Genomic DNA, 24,582 nt, shown 5'->3' with positions numbered 1-24,582 from the left:
CCTTCAGGTTTTATGAAGAGCTACACTTAAGTGCTACCTGAATCGGATACTCTTTACAAGGATCAAATTAGGATGTCTTTTCTTAAACTTACCACCCTTGATACAGTACTTGACTTATAAACAATTACTTGCCTGTATCAACACAGCACAGCCTTGTTATATTAACAATTTGCTATTTTTAGCCTATTGGTGTAAATCACAAGTGACAATGTTCTGAAATGTCACACTTCTGACTTGCATTGATACTGCTACCAGCTCAGGACTTCAGGAGAAAGAAAACAGTTGGCTCAGTTTTATCGTTTTGCCAGCCAAACACTGGGATTTTCACCTGTCTGTCCCCAGGCAACAAGGTTCAGGGTGATGGAACAGGGATAGGATCTAAGTGCACTCCAGGCAGATTAAAGACCCATCTTCTTGGGATCTAAACCATGGGGTACAGGGGTGAGTAAGTGGCTACAAATAGGCAATAACTTCAGCAAGGGTTTCATGGAGGCTGGATGCTAAAGCCAGGAACAGTAGGCATCCATCTAACAGAGGTAAGCATTAGAAAACATGTAATTCTGCATTGTCCAGGCGCACGGTGATCGCAATGAGCGATCAGTTTCAGCTTATGCGGCTTTAACCCTGTTCCGGTGATGAGCTGCAAAGCATTTTAGCTTGAGTTTCCCACTTTCTACATTTACGTTCTTAAAAATCCAAAGAAGAGAATTCTTCACTGGTCAGTAGGGATGAAAAGGGAAATTGTTCTACACTTATTCACATACTATACACGCCTGCCCTGCCCCGTGCAATGGCTCCCCAGATATTGAGAAGGCGCGAAGGCACATAAAACCAGAGCTGTATGAAAATAACTTTTCTAGGTTGTTAATAGACACTAATATTATCAGGCAGGCTAATATTTACCCCTGCTATGGGAGCATTATTCATTGAATAGCACCTTAAATAGTCGAACAAATTTTATGCAGTTATAATAAATAAATTCTACTCTCTTTTATTATCAAACTTAATTACAGTCAAGGTAAGTCATAACATCCGCACTTTGCAACTCAGATTTAAGGCCAGTGAATATAAAACCTGTGCATATCTACTTCATCGGAAATTATATATCTGACGCATATTAAATTATGTACCTATTCCTCTATACAATGTCATGCCATAGGCAGGTGTCTGTATGCACTGGCGAAATGTGGTGCCTTTTTGCAGGAAAAAAAGAGAACGGAGGAGGAAAATATTTAGCTAAATTATAATGACTCTTAGGATATAACATCAACGCCTCCTGGCATTACTGTGATTTGACCATCCTTCTGTAACTGACGTTTGCTGTTTTTATTGGAAATGACACAGCTTAAATGAACACGTCCTCAAAATACAAGTTTCATATTTCATTCAGAAGCCATGTACTGTGCTGAGTCACTGGTTCAGCTCTGGCTCGGGCAGGGGGAAACCATCCATACCATTCCCCTCAGCGCTTGGTGTTTCCTAGGGATGCACCGTTTGCTCACACTTTCCCAGCCAGTCGTGCTGGGAAAGTGTTTCCCAACGTGCAAACTGCCCTGCACTGCGCGTACCAAATCACCGTGTGGCTGAAGCAGTGATTGTAATGAACGCTTCTGCTTGCTGAAATCAATTCAGCCTTGGTTATAAACCCAATGGAGGCATTCAAGCAGAATGAAATGTCTGGTTTAAACACATATTAGTTTAGTATTATCTGTATTTTAATGAAGCAAAAACTCAATTTGTTGTTCTAACAGATGGTGGTTCTTTTATCTGTATGTAAATTTTGAGTATTTTGCTTACATTTTCAAATTCATGAACGAGTGTTGCCTAAGTCTGTAAAACACTTAGAGGGTGAAAAGTACTTTAGACAATAGGAATAATCCATAAACTATACCTGTGCGATAGGTGAGTAAGTGCTCTCATTACCATCTCAGAGGGAGGGACAGGCGCATGGAGCCAGAGCTGGTCCTCCAGCGTTTCTGCCTCCTGGGCTGACACTCGCTCCATTTTATCGTGCCTCTGTACTTTCAGATTCTGCTGATGTGTTTCTTTTACAAATCAATCATTCTAGAGGTAATTAACATTTAAAAGCCAGGTTTCTTTTAATTCCATTAGTATATTTGTGACAAGAACTGTGTTGGCAGAATCCAAAGGTTAAGAGTTACAATGAAGAACAAGTTTTAGGATAAATGAAAGTTAAGGCCCGAAATAGCCTGACAATACCCCATTAATCTGCTCACTATTGACACAATAGTGCTCTGTTGTGTCAATGAGGATTTAAGAAGCTTTGCAGCACATGTTACTGATAGTTTATCATATCAATAGGAGCCTGCATGTATTTGTGTTTAAAAACCTGTGGCTGTGTAATTCCCTGACTGCACACGTATTGTAAGTGCACATGCTTTAAAGCCTTACATAAAGTGGTTTCTAGCCATGCAGCAAATTTTGAAACTATAATAAACTACCATATTTAAATGCAGACACAAGATATTAGTCTTGGCTATGCCAGAATCCTCTAAAATGCTGTCCTAGACTGAAACCCTCTGCCCTGCAGGAACGCGATCAGATTCTCAGCGTAGTGTCATCTGCCTAATGGAAGCAGAAGGAGATTTAAGCTGTATTAATCTCTCATCCTGATATATGGAAGCCTTGAGTCAGCTTGCGGCTGGGATGTATAGTGGAGAAGAAAGGTCTGTTCCCACCAGCTGCCCCTCTCGGAGCGGAGGGGAGTGCGCAGCCACGGCCCAAGCAGATGCCGCAGGCTGTGCCGTACCTCCGTGCCCCGGCGGTGCGAATGGCCAGGCCCGTCACAAGAACCGTGTCTCAAATGAAGAGGTGGGTGGCTTTTCTAGGACTGCGTTTTTTCTGGCTGGCACCACCAGCAAGCATTTCAAAATCCAAGAAGCAAACCCCAGCTGTAACGTCCTGGTGTGGGTATCTTGCACCTGGGTGCCCAGACCCTCCATAAATCCACATGGCGGTGGGTCTGCTTGGTGTTTGACTTCCAGCGAAAAGGCCACGGAGCTAATCTGTGAGCCAAATCCTCCTCTTTGAGGCACTCTTAAGCTTTTTTGTCCTCAGGTTGCAATCTGATTCCTAACCGAGCGGGTAGGCTCTATCGCAGCATTTTTATGCACTGTGCAGATTTTGATGGTTTCCAGATTAGGGCTGTTTTAAGGGAAAATAACGAACGTCCTTGCACCTTTAACCAGGCGGCAGCTCCTGGGGTGCAACATAGCTGTGCTGTGTTTGCTGTGAGGAAGCCCGTAATGATCTCGCCTTTAGCCTGTCACCACTAGGAAACATCAGAGAGAGACAGCCAAGGGACGGAGTTGCCAAAAACGTCCTATTCCCATGGCCGAGAGATTTTGTTGGCATCATCTCTAAAGAGGATTTACTATGGGCCAAATCCTGGCGCCCTTCCTTGGATGAATCAGTTCTCAAGAGGCAACGCTCCCGCTGTGACTGCTGCATGCGGAAAAACCTGCAGGATCAGCCCAAAAAATTGGGAGTACGAAGTGCCAGCCTTCCGAGGCTCGCGATGGTGGCAGCCGGTGGTGGCAGCGTGCGGCTCGGGGCAGGGACCTGGGAGCCACATGTGAGCCACAGGGATGTTTCCCCGGCAAAAATGGTTTTTACTCAGATTTTTTTCTGATTTCCAGTCAAACAGGCACAGATGATACAGTTTGGCAACTAAGCCTATTTATTATTTTTTTTCCTCGCAGGGGCATCCAAAATATTTCGTGGCACTGTAAGCCTTAATTAATTTATCTTTCATGCGAAGAAAAATGAATTAGTGACAGCTATTTCCTGGACTTCATTTCTGGGATTAAACCCTTTGTTTCTGGACTATCTGTGGGGATTTTGGAGAGGCACTTAGAAAGATGTCACTTCAAGGACAGCCACCCCCACACCCCCCCGAAACACTCCTCCGCAAAACTGAGGCTCGTTACCCCGCGCAATGGCATCGCTCGCTGGGACTTTTTCCTTTCCAAGTAGGAATGACCGGCGCTGCGCGGCGGCACCGCGGGTGCGGAGCGGGGTGCCCTGCCCGCGGCTTCGCCCCGCGGTTCCTTCCGCGGCTGCGGGGGGCGCAGGGGGCTGGATGGGGGGGCGGGGACTGGACGTGGAGGGGGCTGCGAGTAGGGGGTGCGGGGGCTGGAGGCGGGGGGGGCAGGGGGCTGCGGGCGGGGGGCCAGGTTTGGCCGAGGTGGGTCGGCAGCGGCAGAACTACAGGCGAAGTTTGCGGCGGCTCCGCGCACGCAGCCGCGGCCGGGAGCGGGGGATGGAGGCGCGGGTCAGCGGCCGGGGCGGGGCCCCCCCGCCGTGGCGGGGCCGCGCTGCCGGGGGCGCCGGGGGCCGCGCCGGGGGCGGACGGACACACCGGAAAGTTGGCAGCGGGCGCGGCGGGGCGGGGGCGCTGTTGGCGCGGCGGGGGGGGCGGGGCGGGGCGGGGGGGGGCGGGAATCGATACATTAGAGGCCGGGAGGGGGCGGGGGGCGGGTCCTGCGAGGCCCCGCCCCCGCGCTGGCGCGGCTCGGTCCGGAGCGCAGCGCCGGGATGGGGCGCCCGGCGGGGGACAGCGGGCGGAGGAGGCGGCCCCGCCGGCGGGCGGCGGCGGCAGCGGCGGCAGGTACGCGGGGGCGCTGCCGAGCGGAGCGGGCGGCCGCGGCGGGTGCCGGCGCTGGCCGGGCCGGGCCGGGCGGGGGTCGCCGCAGCCGCAGCAGAGCCGTTCGGTTTGTCCCCGGCGCGATCACCCCGCGGCGCTCGGGGTGAGTTGAGGCAGCGGCGGGGAGTGATTTACGGGCTCCCCGCAGCAGCCGGTCGCAGGGAGGCGGCGGGAACCGTGTTCCGAGCTCCCCATCGGTTACGGATGGAAACGAATCGCGGAGGCGGCCGGAATTGCCCTCGCGCAGGGCCGGGGTCGCCACCGCCGCCGTGCGCATCGCGCCGCTCAGGTGCGGAGCGGAGAAACTTTGTGGGGGGGGAGGGGGCGCTCGGGTGCTGCAGAAACCGATACAGCGGCTTGCAGAGAGCAATTAGGAAGGGTTTAAAGCCGCCTTTATTATTTATAAGCCCGGGATGAAAAGGGAAGGTCACGCAGCTCTGTCTAGGTGGGTGTTACGCGGGGGCTGCGGGGGCGGCCGTGCTGGGGTCCGTGTAGCGCCGTGCCCGTGTATCCTGTGAGTAGCAGAGGGCGGTGCGACGCCTCAGGCCGGGGTTGCCGAAAATCCGGGCGGTCCGCTGGAGATCCTACTTGTTCGGTGGATACAGCTGTTTTTTAGTGGGTTTCTGCTGGTCTGCGAGTTGTCCCCCACTGGCGGCCGGGATGCTGCTTGCATGGCCGGGCGGGTCAGGGCAGCAAAATTCAGCCCTGGGTGCGTAAAGTCACTTGTATTTGTGTGTGTGCGTGGCGTAGAATGCGTCTACTTCTGAGCATAGCAGCGGCGGTGATGGCTCGTAACGCTCACATATGTGGCACTTGCTGTGCAGATGGTATTGTGGCTCATCCGTGCACGCACACACACACACACACACACACACACGCTTCACACATAATGTGCCGGAATTAAAGCAAACTTCCACCAAAATGCCGTTCTGTGCTCTGTAAATGGGTGGGGGGGGGTTTCCCTGGTTTTATTTCCTTTGGGGAAAAACGTGCATCCTTATCGGGATACCTTTGTGTTCCATATCGTTAATGAATCAATAAACATTCTTAAGAAAAGACTTAAGTATTATTTGAAGGAACAGCTTCCTTCTGTCTTGGAGGCTTTTGCTGCTGGTCTGTTGCTCTCACATACAGATACTTTCACACAGAATTTTCTGAGGTTCTCTCCTTTTTCCCAGTGCAACAGGAAGCCCATTGTAAAGCTTTGCAATCACTTTTGTGGCAAAAGAGAATAGGCGTTTTTCCTGCTTTATTCATACTGTAAAATTCCGTGCACCTCCAAAGTCTGCTTAAGTTGCTATTCAGTAAATTAAGCTGTATGTAATCATGTTTAATGTGGTAAGTGACAGGCATATTTTGTTATGTTGGCAGATATTGTATAAACATTTACTCTGGCTTAGATAAATAGAAATTGCCAGTTGAGTGCTCTGATTCCTTTTCTATATAATCATGAACTTTAACACTTCTTGTAGTAACTAATATAAAGCTCAGTTGTTTTAAAAACAGGAAGAAAAAGTTTGCAGTAAGAATTAATTAATGCTCTGAATTATGTAGCTCAGGACAGCCAAAAAAGTATAACCTAGAGGCTCTAAATCAGTTTATTTAACTAGCTTTTTGCTTCCATCCACACCTTTAGTTCTAGGGAACAGCTACCTTCCTTCCCTCGTATCCCGCAGTCTGTCACTACCTGTTCTCCTTTATGGTCAAGATGCAACAAAGATAACATCATTTTCTAAACGTGCTTTGTGTGATGCAGGAGTGTGTGCCAGGAATACGGTGATGGCCCTGTCAAAGCTTGACGAACCAGCTGTGTGGCTGTGGGTTTTTCCCCTGCCTGTCGCGCCCTCGGAGCTGGACCATCTGAGCATCCCCATCTCCCCTGAACGGCCAGTCTGAGCTGGCTATCAGAGCAGATGCTTTAGCCCTTGGAGCCACCGTAACTTTGATGTAGACTTACGAAGAGCGCTCATTTAGATAGAATGCTTAATTATAGATGCAAGTAATTCTGACTAAATTGGTCTTTGATCTGATTGGTCCTGTCATACGAGATCTGTGAAGGTAAAGAAAAGGACGTCATAGCAGCTCACTTCAAAGCGTCTTTTAGGCATTTGTAATAACATATCTTCTGGTCTTACTTCAGTTGGTCACATACAGGATTACAGCTCTTGATTTTTATGGGGTTTAAGTTATTTTAAAAAAATTACTGCACTTAACACAGGATTCAGCATCCCTTGAAGTTGGTTGAAGCCCATTTAGCTGGACAGAACCAGTACAGAAATGTTGAAATGCCTTTGTTATGCTTCTTTCTGGAAAAAAAGAAATTTGAAATCTGAAGTCAAGTGGAGATCCTATGTGAATATGGTCATTTTTCATCAAGTGTCATAGAAGTGGCACGACAGGCTGTTTCAATTCTAGTCTTTCTTTGTAAGACAAAGGAAACAGTTGCATCAGTAGCTTCTGTGCTCGTGTAAGCTTACATTAAGCTGACTTATGTTGTGGTCTGATGTTTTTCAAGGAATACTAGATGTGTTTGCTTTGCTTACTGAACAGAGAAGGTGGTGGCTGATTACATACTCATGTCTTAGACCTATAATTCCAGTTTGAAAAAAAAATATTGGATGTCTTTCCATTGGATGAAGTGATAATTTACTCCACAAGTAATTAAGAAAAGATGGAAGGCATATTACTTGCATTGGGTAGTACAAGTTATTTTCAGTCGTAGCAGCTCTGTATGTAATTAAAACAGTTCAGATGTTGCTTTCGTCAAAACTGCTGTTAGAACAGATGATCTGTTTTCTTATGCATCAGATAAGCTACTGCCGTTACCGTTAAAATCCATCTAAGCCATTTTATTAAGTTGTTACTTGTTCTGTGAATAGCTGCCAGCCTCGAGTTCAAAAGAAAGTAGGTTCTGGTTTGTTCCCATGTCACATGGAAGAGGTGTGCAGCGAAAATCGTGTTACTGCCCTTCTGATGCTGTTTTCCGGAGCTCTGCATGTTGTCTGCTGAAGCCCTCTTTCCTTCCTCATGGCTTGACAGTAATTACAGTACAGCTAATATCAGAACTTGATTCAGTTTATTCAAATGGGAAGACTGTTGAATTGTCCCACTTCCAAAGTCAAATGTTTGTGTTAACCACAGATCAAATCTGTAATGCACATACATAACTTTAAGTAGTGTTTATTTCCCTAACTTTTCTGTTCCATTCAGCTTTTGTTAACTAACCCAGATTAGCATTTTAACAACCCTGAAGTGAACTTCTGCCATTCTCCCTGCTTGGACAGTGTGTGTAGACCATCCATCATTCTGTCCTTGGCCACAACAGGCTACTGGCTCCATAACCATTTGGAGCTCCACAGAAACCATCCGACTGTGAACAGCACAGCTGGCTACAGCAATTTTTTCTTCCACACCACTGGCGGCATTGTCTGGCTATGGTAACTAAAGTTAACATCCAGAACGTGAAGTTTCTTTAGCCTTGGCCCCCCGGCCAGCCCCCGGTGCCGCTCAGCGGCACACCTGCAGAAGGGCTGCAAGATGACTGGGGCAGCCACTGGGCTCCTCTCTTCAAGGCTCCAGTTTGGAGGCAGCAACCTGTTGCTGGGAGTGGGATTGCGTTAACTCCGAGCTTGCTGAGGAGGCAGCTTGCTAGCTGAACCCTGTGCTCGCTCCGCTTGCAGGTCGGGGTGTGCTTTGAAAGCCGCCAGCTACAGAAACAGAACTCGCTGCTTTAACTTAGCCACGCAAACTGCCAGAGAGCACAGAAAGGAATGGAGAATTTCGGCTGTGTATTTCACACATTCTTGTAGAAGCCTTTTTAGTTCCACAACGGAAACCATGTGATTTCACAGGATCTGTGCCCAGACTCTAATACTTGCTACAGATGCTTTCCTTGGTTTGTTTTGCAGATCTATGAATGCAAAAGGAATGAAGTCCTTGCAGGATTTATTGTTTTAATTCTGACGTGCGCTGCAAATGGCAGGTAACTGGCAGGTGAATCTGCCTGTGGCTCTGTGCTAATTTTACTTGTTGAGTCTTTCGCGTGATTTAAATAAATTGGCCTAGCGTGGCTGGCTGTCATGCGTGAGCCGCAGCTTTCTCGCTAGAAGAGAACTCTTGCTTTCAAGAGCAGGGGAGGCCGCAGCTTTCTCGCTAGAAGAGAACTCTTGCTTTCAAGAGCAGGGGAGGTCAGGAGGTGCTCCCAGGCAGGGAGGGGCTGGATGGAGGTGGAGGAGCAAAGAAGTGCTGGTGGAAGAGGAGGAGCAAGGAGCTCAAGCAAGCAAGTGACATTTGTTCTGTCCGGCATGGTTACAAACCTTGCAAATGAAATCAGTCCCTGGACAGCTTTGATTTATATTCTCACACAGGAGATTGGCCTTGGTCCGCCTGACCTTGGTAGCATTACAGAGGTCGTATTTGCACACAGATACTCTTGCAAAAGGGGTTGTTGTTGCTGTTACTTCTTTTTTTAACCGTTGCATCCAGGAGCCAAATGGCAGCCCAGGTTTCTAATTCGATGGGCGCGGGATAAAGGCAGAGTGAGAAGGATGATGCTGTTCCTGGTGGTGGATGGTTGGAGCAGAGCTGGCAGATGGGTGCAGCCAGGCAGCGGCCCCCAGGAGCAGGGGGTGCGTTGGCCTGCAGCAGCAGCAGCATGCTGGCGTGCAGGCTGCCTAAACAGAGCCGAGCTGCGTGTGTCGGGAAGGGGCCACAATGCTTGTAGGCGGCAGGGGCAAGAGAGCGCTTTGAAGAGGGCTCAGGATGAGAGCGGGGCGGTAATCGGCAGGTGGGTGCTGGGAGGCTGTTCCAGCGCAAGGGGACAGCGGGGAAGGGGCACAGAGGTGCTCACCGGAGGGGATGGGCGAGCAGCGGGGACCAGCATCACAGCCTGGCTGCCCACCCGGGGCGGGAGGGAACCTCGCAGGGGATGAGAGGCGAGCAGCTGGCTGCTGGGCTCGGCTGTTCCTGCGACAACGGGCTTTTCTTAATGTGAGTCACAAATGGCCGTGACAGCTGGGCCCCTGCTTTCCCCAGCATCACCCAGGTGTGGGCTCGCACCTCTGCCGGGCAGGACCTTCCGCGGAGCTTTGTTGTGGTGTGAAACAAAAGGCATTTGTTCCCCTGGAGTGCTGCCGCCGTGTTCCCTGGTGTGGCTGTGGGTGCCGGGGCTGCGGCAGGGACGCCACTGATGGAACGTGTCGCTGCTATTTCCGTGCGTGCCTATCACGAGAGATGCACTTTGGGGTCAACAGAAAATTCTCACGCTTGTATTTCAAGCCCTTGTTTCTCTGTCCCACATGGTACCTCCTTCCCGTGCTGTGTGAACACTTGGCGTGCCCTACTGGGCCGTGTAACCATCCGGGTTTGGAAGACTCCAGAGAAGAAAAAAAGTGTATTTAACTGACAGGAGCCTTAGCGCGTAGTTAAGGCTACAGAATTAACATTTTAGATGGGGTTTGGCTGTAGCCCACTGTTCGCGAGGGAGCTGCCACTCCGCCTGTGTGATGGCCGTTAAACCAAGAGCGCGGTCAGCAGCCTGCGTGGTGCCCCAGCGATGCAGCACCCCGTGTTACACGTCAGGGTGCTGCCTGGCTGGGTCGGGGGGCTCAGCACCCTGCGGACGTGACTTGACCCGGCCAGGCTGCGGGGCAGGAGGGGGCCCTCTGGCTTTCCAGCAGTTGTCCGAGAGCCTGCACTGGCACCCCCTGCAAATACAGCTCTTTTGTGTGTTGCCACCTGGAGACAAGTGCGGACGAGGAGGGTGAGGATAAGGGGGCAGAAGCAGCGGTGTGAAAGCTGTCAGTGGTGTGCGAACAGTGTCCCCAGGTGTCTTGTGAAAGGAGTCATAAGGGGGGGAAGAAAAAAATCACCTTGCAGAGTTGAATGGTTCCTTTCAATTTGCAAACTTCTGCTCTCCATGACAGTTTCTTTAACCCAGCACGTGTTTATCGAAGATTAACACTGAAAAGCCAGTAATTTGGTTTTGCTCGGTAAAACATATTTTCTTCGTAAAGTAAATGCTGTGGGGATATTTTTATCATTATGTACTTTTTTTCCTTAATGGTAACCTCAGACAAAACATGCTTTGGGGATTAATCTGATTCCCTGCAAGTGTACGGCTAGATTTTTTGTTTTTTTGTCTTGCGTGCCACTATACAGGTTTTGCTGTGAGAGTGGATTATGGCTTTTCCTCCCCTTAAAGCATCAGGTTTTCATCCCTGCCAAAGACAGGACAAGCACCGCTCTGATTGCACAGTGGTCTGACGTGGCAAACTGGGCCAGCACAAACCGGCATGTATTTGGGGCAGCTGTGGAGGGAAAATAGAACTGCAGAGGTACATGGCGTGTGGGTCCGATGTGATTAGTTATGCTCTTACACTGGCCCGATATTACGGGTGATAACATAAGGATTTAGGGAAACATTGTAATTGTATTGGGGATCTTGGGAGGCTGGTATGGAGGAGAGAACGGGACAGGCTGTCATGTAAAGCTTTAAAGCCCTAAGTCGCATTCCCTGATTTGCCACAGATTTCCTTGTGACCTTGATTCAAGCACTTGCAGTCCATATGTTACTGATTTCAAATTTTATTATTTTAGTTTTTTTGGTTTTTTTTTACTTTTAAAGGTCTGATCTGTGGCTTCTTTGTGGCTCGCTAGTCAGAATGCCAAAGCATTGTGATGCCGGTACTCTCCTGCCTTACAGGGGGAGTGGGATCATGGGGTGATGTAGCCCACGTCAAAGAGGGGAGGGTGGTGCCCAGCTCTGGCTGAGCCCTGTTCCAGGTGAGTGCCGAGCGTGGCTCTGCAGGTTGTGTTCGGCCCAAGGAGAGCGGGTAGTTCTGTGATGCAGAGAATCCCCCACGCGGATGGGATGCGGTACAGGGACATGCCCAAGCTCAGGACCTAGAGCAGGATAGCCATGGCTGCACGCTGTACCAGTCCTGCTTCCCACCCCAAGCTGGCAGTAGTACGGGTGTAACTTACCTACCTGCATTTGTATCTGTTTAGTAACTTCAGCAGACTGCAGGGTAAAGAATCAGCTGGATCAAATCCTGCGCTAATTTGTCTGATTTTAAAAAATAAATTGTTTGCCACCCTCTGTGTTCTTGATAAGCCAGGTATTCCCAGTAGACCCTCAGCACAGACACCTCTCAAGACGTACCTCTGCCCCTCCAATGGTCCCCAGGGTCTCGCAGCATGAGCACCATTGCTCTCCCCCATGGATATATGTATATACATACATTTACAAATACTCACTCGGAGACTACAAAAGCAACAAATGTAATAATGTGATCCAACTGTTCGGTGCTAGGCTAGAAAGAAGTATTTTTCTGCCATTATGTGAAAATTTAGCGTGACTGGAACAGAGTCTGCATTTGATTAGGCAATTTAAGAAATGTAAGAGACTTCATACTGTAGGGCAGTGCTGCAAAACAATTGCTCGGAACATGTTCTAAAATTGGTTTGCCTTCACCAGATTTCCATGTGTTTCTGCACGACATCTCAAATGAAAATACAAGCAGTCACGTGGCAAGTGACTACATTTTGCTATTATGGTAAAATAAAGCAGCAGTTTAAACAATTATTCCAAATTCTGAGTAGGTTTTGAGATGAAAAAACACGAAACTCTCCCTCTATTTACTTTCCAGCCTAGGAAAGACATTTCATAACACATCCTTTCACTGGCATAGTTAATCTTTAATGCTTAACAAGATAATAGTAAATGTTAACTTTGCGCTCAGGCTTCCTCCAGGTTTTCATGCCTGCATTTTGTACATGTAATTGATTGTGCCCAGGAAAGTGGCAGAGCACATGCTTTGCATATACAAACAGGTTAACTGGGCGGCCAGCTACCAGATTTGTCCGTGCAGGAAAACCAAGCCTAGCTAAAACCCCGTTGTTCCCCCGTCTCCACGGGCAGTACTCCCGCAGGCGAGGCGCTGCCCGCTCCAGCCCCGAGAATGGCACACTGCTAACACCGGCGCAGTGCTTGAGATGCTGTGATGTGTTTCTTGCCAGTTGACAGTCTCCTGCCTCTCTCCTGGCGTTTTCCAGCAGCCATTTACTTTCTCTTTGAAGTGAGAGCAGTGGCATGCAGCAGCCTTTTCCCCAGCAGCAGCAACCGAAGCCAGCAAGCCCCATGCTTGAGCAAGGCACAGTGCTGAGATGCTGGAGGGATGTTTATAGCCGAGGAGAGCAGTGGGTGGGAAGAAGTGATGCTTTCTGGAGTGAGGTTGACAGCAACATTGTCTGGAGCACAGCCTGTTGAGCAGTGGATGTGCCTGCCTTCTCCGCAGTGCAAATCCCTGTTTTTTTCCTTCAGCTGGCCTGCTTGCTGGGGCGTGTTCTTTCCCCCAAACCTCCCTTCCATTTCAAAACAGCCCGTTCACTTCATCGTGTAGGCAAGCCCTGACCTCCTGGGCTCCAGCCAGGTCTAAAATGGGCAGTGCTTATCTCGGGGATCGGGGCTGGAGCGCAGCTGGAGGTGAAGGCTGCTCTCTGCGCTGCTGGGAGGTGGCAGGGCTTGCAAACAGAGACCCAGGGGTGCCGCCAGCAGCTGGCGGTGGCGTCAGCTGGACTTGTGCAAGTTCTGCCCGAGACCTTCATTATGGCCTCACCTGCGAATACTGGTTTGTACCTGTCCCAGAGCTGCCTTATCAAGATGATGCCTAATCATGCCGAAACGTGGCAGTTTTGCTATGGGATGGCGTGCTCTGGGCGTGCAGGAGGGACACTTCTGCGCCTGGGCTGCTCACCCAGTGCGGCAGCCAGCCCTCCTGGAGGGAGGGGAAGGGAACGCTTCGGCCAGGGGTTGGGGCTTTTGTTTGGGGCCACGGGGGGTGGTTTGGTTGCATCCAAGTCTCTACTGTAAGTAATTAGATCTTCATCATCATGGGTTGAGACTTCTCTCTAGTTTCCAGGATAAAAGTGTTTCCGACTGAAAAACACGATGGAAGCGCGGGGCCGCCCTGCCCTGGCTGTGAGCTGGAGGCGCGCGGGAGCTGAGCTCGCCCTGCCGCCCGGGGTTGTTCTCCCCGGCACGATGGCATTGCAGTCCTGGGCTGGGGGTTGGGGCAGGGATGGGGGCTCCTGCTGCCGGTGTTGCCCATGGCCAGGAATTCACGGAGGGTCAGCACTGAGAGCGTAGAACAGCCCTGAACGTCATTGCATCGACATTCTCTGCACCGGTCCTTGGGCACTTTCACAGACAAATTTAGTATTTCCTAGGGCGGTCTCAGCTGGGCACGAGCAGTTTGGATGCATAAAACGCAGACCTGCTACAACGGGGAATCCAGAGCCCGGCGTCGGTTACAGAACCTTGCCCTTTATCACCGATAGCTCGACCCTGGCAAGCTTTCAAGGGGAGCATGTCCTGCGGGAGCTTTGTGAAACGGAACCGATTCAGCCATAGATGTGAGCTGAAATCAAAGGTTGGTTTCAGCTGGAGGACTTTTGTATCACCCTGGTAAGGGAAGGTAGTTAACATTAACTCTCAAAAATTAACTTAAAATAAACATAATTGAAGCAATCACTTAGAGTTTGCTCAGCATTTTATTTCCTTTCCCGCTGAAACTACCTGTGTTCGAGTCAATTTTTGATCACAGGAGAATTTAGCCCTCAAAGTGCATCTAATCAACCACTAAACATTTGCATCGTTAAAAAGTCACCCTATCCATTTTGCAAGCGTTCTGTCAGCTTGTTCCAGAGCAAGAGGGGTGTGCTTTCTGCAACATTAAAAGCATGCAAACAACCCAAGTGTAGCTAGCACTACCATAAGCCAATTAAGATGAAAGCTGTGATGCTCAGTGGTAGGGTTTCATCACTTTATTATTAAACTATCTTTTTTTACTTAGGCACAGATCAAGAGGTGTTAATGCAGAATCCTTAAAAGTCGTCAAGTATTATCTTAAAATAACAGACCTGTTATTTGCACTTTCATGCTCAATTAATATCATGGCTCCAAATATCCTAATTTTTTTCTTCCGAGCTGCAGACTTTAAAGCTGTTATAGAAATAAAGGATGGCTAGATACTGCAAGTTGAAATTTGACGTTTTTTCTTATTTATTCATGCAAAATCATGCTCTAAGTTTCTAAAAGGGACTACAAGAATTAAGTATGTTTCTTTTATTATAACCACAGGTTTTCTTCCTGTGTTATTTGATAATTAGCTGAAACAATCTGTCACTGAACTCCACAATACAAATTTATCACATCACAGACAATCTCTGAGATTTGAATGTACACTAAACCCCTGTGTCAGGCATTGCCTTCAGGAACTGAAGTCAGCCTTCATTAGAAGCAGCATGCTTACGCTGGAATGCCATTTGAAAAAAAAAATATTAAAAAAATCACACTTGTATTGATGCTGGCTGTTGTACCCTTGTTTTGGGAGGACTTACCACACTATAAAACAATTGCATCATTGGAAAACCTATGTATAGATATGACCTAAAATGGGAATCTGATCCCCCTGCTTCTCATCTAATAGATACTGATGCAGATTTTTAAGGCAAATGTTGCATTCTGTGTGGAATACTTTCTGGCTTGTAAGCGAATGACTCATTATACCCATTTCATGCAGTGAGACATAGAAAAAAGGAGCAAGACTGGAAAAAAATGGAGGTAGGACAAAGGGTTGTTTGCTCCTTCTCTAGAGTTCAAGCCACCAGACGCGGGGCCATGCTGGTCTTATATTTTGGCATGGATGATAGAAAAATGCTTTGTTTTTGTGTTTTGATTACCAAAACCCACTTTGGCCTGGTTCCCCTAGTGTGTGGCTCTGCAGTAGTTATTTTGTTCCACGCACAGCAGAGATAAGGTGCTGTTCTGAGTGAACATGCTGGTGCACCCATGGTTGCCACCGCATACGTTTCTGCAGCGGGTCTAGAGCACTGCTGAAGGCGGCCTGTACCACCTTCATGTATTTTCTTCGAAATGTTTTGTCTTCTGAAAAGCTTGACCTGCTTGATAGACCAAAACTCGGCAACAAGGTACCTTTCTGTACCATGCACTGGTGAAGTGCGGCTCCAGCCCTTGCAGCAGCACCAACACCTCGCCGGCAAGCTGTTCCCTGCACCTGGCTCAAGAAGCTGAGCTTCTCCCACCTGGGAGCAGTTACCGTCAGCAAGTAAACTCCGATGTGAGTCCTACCCCCGCAGCAGTCGCTGCCAGCACGGCTTTTAACTTCATGAAGCCAAGAGTGGGAACCATACCCTTTTCAGCTAGTGTTTTTCAGCCTGCAGCTAGTGTACCGTCGGTGATTTGTACATCAAGCGAGAATCCCTGAGGCCATAGTAAACAGTATTTTTAACCTTTTTACACCAGTCCTTTACATCCAAAAAAAGGGGGGGGAGGGGAGGGGTGTGCCTTGTGTTTGACGCAAGTAAGTTCCCGTTTGGAGACTGACGTGACTTTTATTTGGTTGCAAGTGCAATCTGTGACTTGCTGTAGCCCAGCCAACAGGTCTGTGTTGTTTGCGTGGTCTTCTGGTTAAAGAGTTTCGGAGCACTGGTTTGGGCAGCTGCTCGGTGCCCTGCAGGCACTGCCCAGGGATGCACTGTGACCCTCACTGGGGCTTGTCTCAAGGGCTGAGAGGAATGGAAGTTGCAGAGGGTCTGCTTTGCTCTCCATCAGGGAGAGGAACAGCAGCCTCAGCTGTAGGTCCCAAGAAACCTGCTGAGCATCTCTGAACAAACAGCAGTAAAGGACTTTTTTGCTTTAACTTTTTATCTTATTATTAGAGTGGTTTCATGCTTAAAATTTCAGAAGATGCTATCTCAGAAATGCACTAGTTAGTGCATTTGCACTAATTAGTGCCCTCAGGGAGCCATTTGCATGCAGGAAGGAGCAGAGGACAACAGGGATTTCCCGATCTGCTGAAGTCCAGTCACTTGGGGCTGTGGGAAACCGCAGCACATGAACTGACTGAGCTCAGCGCGTTGCTAATCAGTCCTGCCTGTCCCCCCTCGCTGTCATGGTTAACGCGTACCCCCAAGCCCAGAGGAGACCCTTGATCTCACCTAACAGCCTGATTTGCCCTGTGTCTGGGGGAGAGGGAACACCATGTAGTCATTTCAGCCTTTTCGTGTTATGTGCCTGTTTTTCAGCTTTTATTATTGCAACCTTTTTCTCCTTTGCCTCGCCAAGCTCTCCACAAGTGAACTAACTTTTAGGATATATCTTTTGTTCTGACCTATCTTGAACTTCAGCCTGGATTTGCTGTACCACACTCCTGTCTGCGCTTAGCATTTCGAGAAGCATTTATTGTGTTAAGGAGATTTTTTAAGATACTTTTTTTTTTTTTTTCGAGTGAATAGAAGATATTGCATCAGTCTGGTTTGAAGCTATTTTATGTGTTGCTTCTTTCCAGCTGGCTGAATGCCCTTTCCCTTCCCCCCTCCTCTTTTACGTGGTAGCACACGGAAAGATGATTGATGGAGTGTCACCAGCGCGTTGTCAAAGGCTGGAGTAGATTAATGGGCAAGAAACACCAGCCTGTTCCCCTTCATGTGTGATTGTTTGAAGGCAGGCTCATATTTTAACAGAAATGATACCCTGCTCCTCTGGATTCCCCCAATCAGGAATTGAAGGATGGGATTCATATGTGAGATTGAGAGGTGCCAGCCACAAGGAGCCAGTTTGTGACTTGGGACAACCACCTGCCTTCCACTTGACCAAGAGCCCTGGCCTGAAGGCTTGCTTCAGTCAGGCTGCTGTCCTCTTCACCGGTGTGGATCTGTGCCACCAGTTAACATTTACACCTCCCTTTCTTGGTGTTTGCAGACAAAAGTAGTTACGGCACAGACCAAATGGCCCGGAGATCTTTGATCTGGTACTGCCTTTTCCACCCAGTGGCACTGGCCCGTTCGCGTGTGCTGCAAGGAACGACCCCCACCAGCTCAGTGCCTTTGCAAAGGCTTTTTTGGTGGTTGGCCTCAGTAACAAATTCGCCCTTGATCTGTGCCTCAGTTCCCCAGCTGCAAAAAAAACAGGGATAGTAATATGGTAATTTCCAAACATTGCACTTGCCATGAATTATTTCCTAGCAGAAATGCTAGGAATGCAATTTATAAGAGAAATTAATCAGACTGGTCTGAATCCTGGCTGGGGAAAAATAATCAGGCCCAGAGTGTGATTGTTTTCTGCGTTTTCTTGAAGGTAGGCATTGCCAGCGTTTCATCATCAGCTGTTCTGGTCCAAACAGATACTTCAGCATTGTTATTCGTAGTCCCCAGCAGCGGCCTCCATTAAAAGGTCTGAATGTGGCAAGAATTATGTCTCTCGCAGCACGGTATCTGTGCCTACCAGAAGCATACACCTGGCTGTCATAAACGCCTGTTCCAAGGCCTAGATGGAGCCCATTTTTCTGACTATCCAGGGAACAGCTGCTCTTCCAAGTTTATTCTCTTTTCAGCGGTTCTGATCTCAAGCCTATGTCCAAGCAGCTAATGCATTTTCTTCTCATATGTAGCTAGAAGTCAGGGCTACTCTTCTTGTAATGTTTTAACAAGAAAAATAATGAATAGATACAATTGCCTGTGGTTTGCTGATCTAGCTCAGCTCTGTCCGCTCTTCTGTCCTCGCAGGACAAGGGTCTGTGCTTCATGAGATGTAGGTGTTTGCTTGCACCAAGACTTGCGACAGGTGATGTTTAGTTGAAAGAGATTGCTGAACATAACTGTTCCTGCCTTTTATGTTCTCAGAGTTCGTCTCTGGAGTATGTTCAGGGGTTTGAGGGGTTTCTGAGGAAGACATCAACATGGGTTTGTTCCTGCTCTCGGTGCAATCTCCAGGGAGGCGCATCCTGTGTTTTTACATTTAGAAAAGTTTGCTTTGGTTTAGGGAGTATGATATACACCCTGAAATTTGAATCTAATTGAGAGAACTCGATACTCTCTTTGTCTACCTGGCATTTTGGTTGTTTCCTTTTTGGTTTTGTGACAGTGTGGTTGTTGCGGCCACCAGGTAGCAGATTGCCCTTTTGTCCTCTGCAGCCGTCTCCTGCAGTCCAGAAGACATTCTCTGCCTTTGGAAGGCAGGTTGTATTCAAGTTTTGTATTTGTTGCCCCAGTGAATTCCTCCTAGAGGGAATATTGGAAGGAAAGAGAGGAAAAAGGAAACTTCCTAATGCATGCCCGTGCGTGCTGCTGGCAGAACTTGTGCAGGCTGCAGGTTGCATGCATTTTGCAGCCAGGCCAGGGTCTCTTTGAGTCATGATGTGTGGGTCACAAACAACCTCATCTCCTGTGCTAACTGAAGCCTACATGCCTGGGAGAGATTCTTGCTCTTTGGCAATTTGTATTCATTTGTTCTCCAAGAAGATGAGGCTTCAGGGAGGACTTCTGCTAAGCACCTTACAGATGTTACTTTGCACTGACTCAACGTACAGTTTGTGTGCCTCCCCTTTCTCTTCTTCCACTGGGACAGCAGTGGGCTGGATATTTGGAGCCTGCTTTTCTTAGGGTGGGAAAAAAAAGGACCAAAAAAAAAGAAAGATTGTGTAACCATTAATGATTTGTTATTGTGTCTGGGAGCCACTGTGCTGCAGGACTTTGCCTTAATGGTGCTTTCACAAGAAAGAGCTAATTTGACTAACTTTATTAATTCCAGTTTGTTTTAAGTTTGCTCATTAGTAATTTAACGCAAGATGCTTCAGCTGAAGGGGCCATGTCAGGACAAGGAAGAGCAGAGGGAAAGTGCCAGGAATCATTAGTGTTTATTAACCACTGCACTCATCAATCTTGACTAGGAGCACAGCCCATTCGTTCTGGACTGGTGGACTGAGATACAGAAATATCATTAACGGTGGAAAATGCTTCTTTTCAGGTCAGTCTGTAATGGACGGGCATTCAGACACCACCCTGTCGCCAAATGCTGGCAGCCTGTGAGCTGCTCTGCTCGCAGCCCAGCCTGATCCGCCTGAGCTCGGCAGCCTCGTGGAAGGACCAAGCCCTGCCCCTAGCCAGCCCTGCTATCAATTAACAAATACAGTATTTTCATCCTCAGTAAACATTACTGAAAGGTTAAGTGTTGTTATGAAGGGGGTTTTTAATTGCTTTTCAAATTATTAAATGATTAATACTTATGTGCTTTGCTGGATCAAGCCTGGCACTTTGTACTGGCAAGGTGTACCTCTCGCAGCGATTCTTGCAACATTAAAATGGCAGGGCTTCTGTTTTTTCCTGTTTAGACAAAGAGTTTGATAACCAATTTCAGCAACTGCAAGGCATTGAGCTGGTGACTCAAAGCTCTGACCTGCGAATCGGGCCTGAATGAATGCCTCCAGAAGGTTGGAGGAGGGAATAGTGCGATGTTTGCCAGGTTTCTAACAAGAAATCTGACCCCTGCCCGGACCACTTGTGGTCATTAAGGATCACATTAAGGATCACGTTTCACTTTGAGAAGCGTTTTCTTGCATCCTACCCAAATTGCAACTTGAGTAGTTACATTCTGCTCACTAAAATATCCCTGCGGTTTAATTGGAGAAGCTATGTTTCCCTTCCCCTCTTCAAAGCTTTGTTGTATAACGTTGTGGTGCTATCATAACACGTGCCGTATAACCTATAGAGCGCGCGTGCACGCGCACACACAAAAACACCCCACCGTGAAAGTCTCTGAAGTTGCCAGCTTTCTGCAGTAACAAACAGAATTGGGGGAAAGCGGCATCTTTGGAGCCCAGTCCAGCATTGTGCCCCCATTTGAGTCTCTTGCCGCCCTTGCGAAGCACGTGACAAGCACTGTCACAGTGCAGAGGCAGCATTTTTGCATTTACTATTACGTGTGTGTATGTCACTGCACCAGGCAACACGTCAAGTGTCTGGTCTTAGACATCAGGTCTTTTGCAGTGAGCATGTCAGGGTAGTGTTGTGATGGCACATCCCAGAAATAAGCAATAATTTTAAAACGTGGTATGGATGTTCAGACAGCTTGTGTGTGTCATGACTTTTTGTGGATCAGATTTAGGTATTTTATGGGGAAAGGGTTTTATTGGATGACAATCCGTGATAGAGAGGATGGAAAGAGATTGCAGTTTAATTAAAATTCTAATCCCAAGTTTGACAATTTTTCTTGCCAGGTCAGCAGCCTGCATGTTCTGTTTGTGATTCCCCTGAATTAAATGGGCTGACAGTCGACAGCTTCTTTGGAAATGCCTGTAAATCCAGCTAAAAATTAGCAAACATCAATATGTTTCAGAGCAGCTTTGCGTAGGGATATGTCACGCAGCAGTTTCCCATCAACGTACATCCAGGAGCCTTCCATAAGCACCAGTTTAGCCCACTGCTGCCAGTGCTCAAATACAAACGGAAAACCCTCCTGCCGTAGGAAGTCGCATGCGCTGCCAAAAGCTCACCGGCGCGTTCCTTTTCCCAGGTAGCTAACCAGTGTAGCCACAAAGGTGGTACTGACCTTCCACCAGCCATGAGGCTTCCTCTGCTCTGTGCCTCCGTGATGCTGATGAGTCTCTCCCAGTGCCGAGCTGTCAGCTTCCCTGAAGATGAGGACCCTATTAACGTCGTTGACTACCACTGTAAGTAAATCTGCAAATGGTGCTAACCGCTAGGGGAGAAGTTCTAATGTTGGGTTTTGTTGGGGTTTTTTACCTTAGGAAGTTAATAAAATAAAAATCAAAAAAAAGTCGGTTTCCTTTCGAATTGAAATGTGTTTACTGGCTTTGTATCTTTAATAGAACACTTAATCATTTTCTTAAAAAAAGCAATCAGAAATACAGCAATAACTTCAGGAAAAAGAACATTTGCTGACATTAGCCATCTTTTTCTCATTTATATTCAAGACATTACTCAAGGAATTTAGTTTAAACCCTTCTACACCTAGTATATACAGCTAATCAATGCCATATATTGATTCTTTAGCTCTATAATCCTGAGTGATGGTGTAGCCCATTTTTACTTGCAGATTCAAGGCAATATCCAGTATTTAGAGGACGCCCTTCAGGCAATGAATCTCAGCACAGACTGGACTTCCAACTGATGTTGAAAATTCGAGACACACTTTATATCACTGGCAGGTAATTTTCCCTCACTCAGTTCATTAGATTAAAATTCTTTTCTCTTCTGGTTTTGCATTTATGTGTAAAATTCATTTGGAAAAATCTGTGGAATATGATAAAAATTAGAACTGGGGGAGGACTTCCCAGAGAAATATACTGTATCTATGGCCAGTGCATGAAAATTGGATTTGAAGGCTGCAGTTACTGTAGTTATGCTAAAGCCAATGATCAAATACTCTTTTCGCTCTTTTATATTGCTGCCCTGGTAAAAACCTCTCCTGATCATTTTAAACTTGGACTGACACATCAGGGATGTAGGAAGTGAGGATAACACATTTAAATACTTAAGTGGACAGCGGGACACTGTGGGTGCTCTCCAAGGACCACACCAATAAAAATCAAAACCACCCCACGTTGCCTATGACCAGCCTCCTCCGATCTGTATTAAACACAGAAAATCCATGAGCATTTCATAAAAGTTTCTGGTCTAACAAAGCACTCTAAAAATAGATTTAGCTTATCAAAAACAAGGCCCAAATTTACTTGTGTTTTTACTCTTTGCAAACAGGGACCAAGTTTACACTGTAAACTTAAATGAAGTTCCAAAATCAGAAGTTACTCCAAGCAAGGTGAGTAGATAGAGCTGCAGGCAAGGGAGAGGTATTTTCTTAGGGTTTTAATTTTTTAAGAACTTTTCGTGGAAAGGAAATTAAATGTCCTTTTCTGGTTTGATTTAACAGAAATTAACATGGAGGTCAAGGCAGCAGGACAGAGAGAACTGTGCTATGAAAGGCAAACATAAAGTAAGTTTAGCATATACATTCTAGAAAAACAACACTAATGTTTATTGCATACCTAAAGTCTGTGATTAATACATCTTACTCTCTTTTCAGGATGAATGCCATAACTTCATTAAAGTCTTTGTTCCAAGAAACGATGAGATGGTGTTTGTCTGTGGAACAAATGCATTTAACCCTATGTGCAGATACTATCGGGTAAGAATATTGAAAATGTCATTGATCCGTTACTGGTGTTGCTTACTCTAATTATGCTACAGCAAATACATCTAGTGTGATGGGAGCGTGCTTCAAGGTGAAATAAAACCAGACAGAAGCCAATGTGCTGAATTAAGTTTTGTGGAAAGACAATGTTATGATTTTATGCTAGTGTACAAAATAGAAATGACGCTATCACCCATTTTTCTTCTCTAGCTGAATACCTTAGAGTATGATGGGGAGGAAATTAGTGGTTTGGCAAGGTGCCCATTTGATGCCAGACAAACCAATGTCGCCCTCTTTGCTGGTAAGAACTTTTGCTTGTAATGAGTCTAAATGATTAATGACGCCAAAGGAGCCAGAGAGCTTTTAAAGCAAGCACAGGAAAGCTAAAGGTGTCATGGTGCCCCTGCTCTTGAATTTTTTAGAGGGGCTCCAAAGGATTAGAAGCTGAGCTGTTAATAAATAGGTTACGGCAATTTGGGGAAGAGTGACAGTAAAGAGACGGTGAAAAATACAGGCTAGTCGGAATTCTGTAGATTATTAAAGGCCTCTTAATACCACGTTTTCAACTTCCGTTGTAGATGGAAAATTGTATTCAGCAACAGTAGCAGATTTCCTGGCAAGTGATGCTGTTATTTATCGCAGCATGGGGGATGGATCTGCCCTAAGAACAATAAAGTATGATTCCAAATGGATAAAAGGTAATTTGGGGGAGTATTTTCCCATCACATGACAAATGTAATTTCAGTGACACAGAGGGTCAGGTAATTCACAGCCAGCGTGCTTTATACGTATGCTACAATGTCAGCATATATGTGGCTTTCGATATAGTACGATTGCAATAAAAAAGCAGTTTAATACAATTAAAACAAAATTTTTGTTCAATACATGAATGAATGAATCTTCAGTAACAAAATACCTTAGCTGAAATGCAATTTCTGTGAGGTCTTTTCACAGTCCATTAGCCAATATTAAATACTTCAAGTTCATTTAAGCTCCAGTGCACCCGCATTTGGACATCCTAAAATATCCAGAAGACTGGAGCTCACGGTAGCTGGTATGGACCTGTGGAGAAGCCACCAAGTCACGCAGCATAGTGAGTGTTGTGTGCCCATTGTCTAATTCTGTGAAGTAACCTTCTCCTTGCTCTTTCTTACAGAACCACACTTCCTCCATGCCATAGAATACGGGAACTACGTTTACTTCTTCTTCCGAGAAATTGCTGTAGAGCACAATAATTTAGGCAAGGTAGGTGTTGTCACAGCGAGCTGTCAGGTAGCCATGAGTCGTAGCAGGATGAGATCATCCTAAAACAGCATCACTAACGAGCACGGTTTACAATATGAAGTGTGGACTGGTACAGAGTTCGCACAATTTTCCCATCAGTATATTTTATGGGGGGAGGGGTGGGAAGGGAACCAGAACAGTGGATTCTTCAACCAAAAAATTGTTTCTGGTCTCTATGCCTTGCTGTTAGGCGAGCTTGCTACTGGTATCTTTTAGTATTGCTGTTGCTGTAGTGTTGCTGTTCCCTTAACAGTTGTGGCAAGTAATGGAAAATCTGAGGGGTTTTTTCATGCTTATCAAAGAAACAAAAGAAAACAACACAAAAGAAGAGTTTCAAGGAAGTTTCTCTAATGTCCCTGGATATTGAATAATTCAGTCATGCCAGTACAGAGTATAATACTCGTGCCTCACCATGGAAGGATATTCTATAATAAATTATTAAATCCTTTACACATGGTTAATTAAAGTCTTTAAATCTCACTAACAATATGATTTTGAAGGGAAAAAAGGGCGGGGACAAGCTGCATTGTTGCATTTGCTTGGTGATACATTAAGATGCCTGTGCACGACGAACTAAACACCATTTGCTTTCATCCTTTCTGTGCACGTAAACGGCAGCTTC

The 24,582-nt window shown here is 46.9% G+C and overlaps 1 protein-coding gene across 10 annotated transcripts in view; it reads left to right on the top strand.

Annotated features, from left to right (window-relative positions):
- The window catches only part of SEMA6D (semaphorin 6D), a 139,695-nt gene that overhangs the window by 103,717 nt on the left and 11,396 nt on the right, over window positions 1-24,582 (top strand). For 8 of the 10 annotated variants that reach the window (XM_055716317.1, XM_055716313.1, XM_055716315.1 and 5 more), the window contains exons 2-9: window positions 21,039-21,195; window positions 21,582-21,693; window positions 22,244-22,304; window positions 22,416-22,478; window positions 22,569-22,670; window positions 22,887-22,977; window positions 23,255-23,374; window positions 23,833-23,921. In XM_055716317.1, coding sequence (XP_055572292.1) covers window positions 21,087-21,195; window positions 21,582-21,693; window positions 22,244-22,304; window positions 22,416-22,478; window positions 22,569-22,670; window positions 22,887-22,977; window positions 23,255-23,374; window positions 23,833-23,921 — 747 coding nt within the window. In that variant the 5' untranslated portion in view covers window positions 21,039-21,086. Of the gene's footprint in view, window positions 1-4,749; window positions 4,770-4,829; window positions 4,956-21,038; window positions 21,196-21,581; window positions 21,694-22,243; window positions 22,305-22,415; window positions 22,479-22,568; window positions 22,671-22,886; window positions 22,978-23,254; window positions 23,375-23,832; window positions 23,922-24,582 lie in introns of those variants that run through there. The other 2 variants (XM_055716310.1, XM_055716308.1) reach the window with 2 other exon arrangements.

The sequence above is a fragment of the Falco cherrug genome, chromosome 7 (genome assembly GCF_023634085.1).
Source record: "Falco cherrug isolate bFalChe1 chromosome 7, bFalChe1.pri, whole genome shotgun sequence".
NCBI classification, from domain to species: domain Eukaryota; kingdom Metazoa; phylum Chordata; class Aves; order Falconiformes; family Falconidae; genus Falco; species Falco cherrug.
The sequence above is the reverse complement of the archived record's forward strand: the minus strand, read 5'-3'. Positions and strand labels throughout refer to the sequence as shown.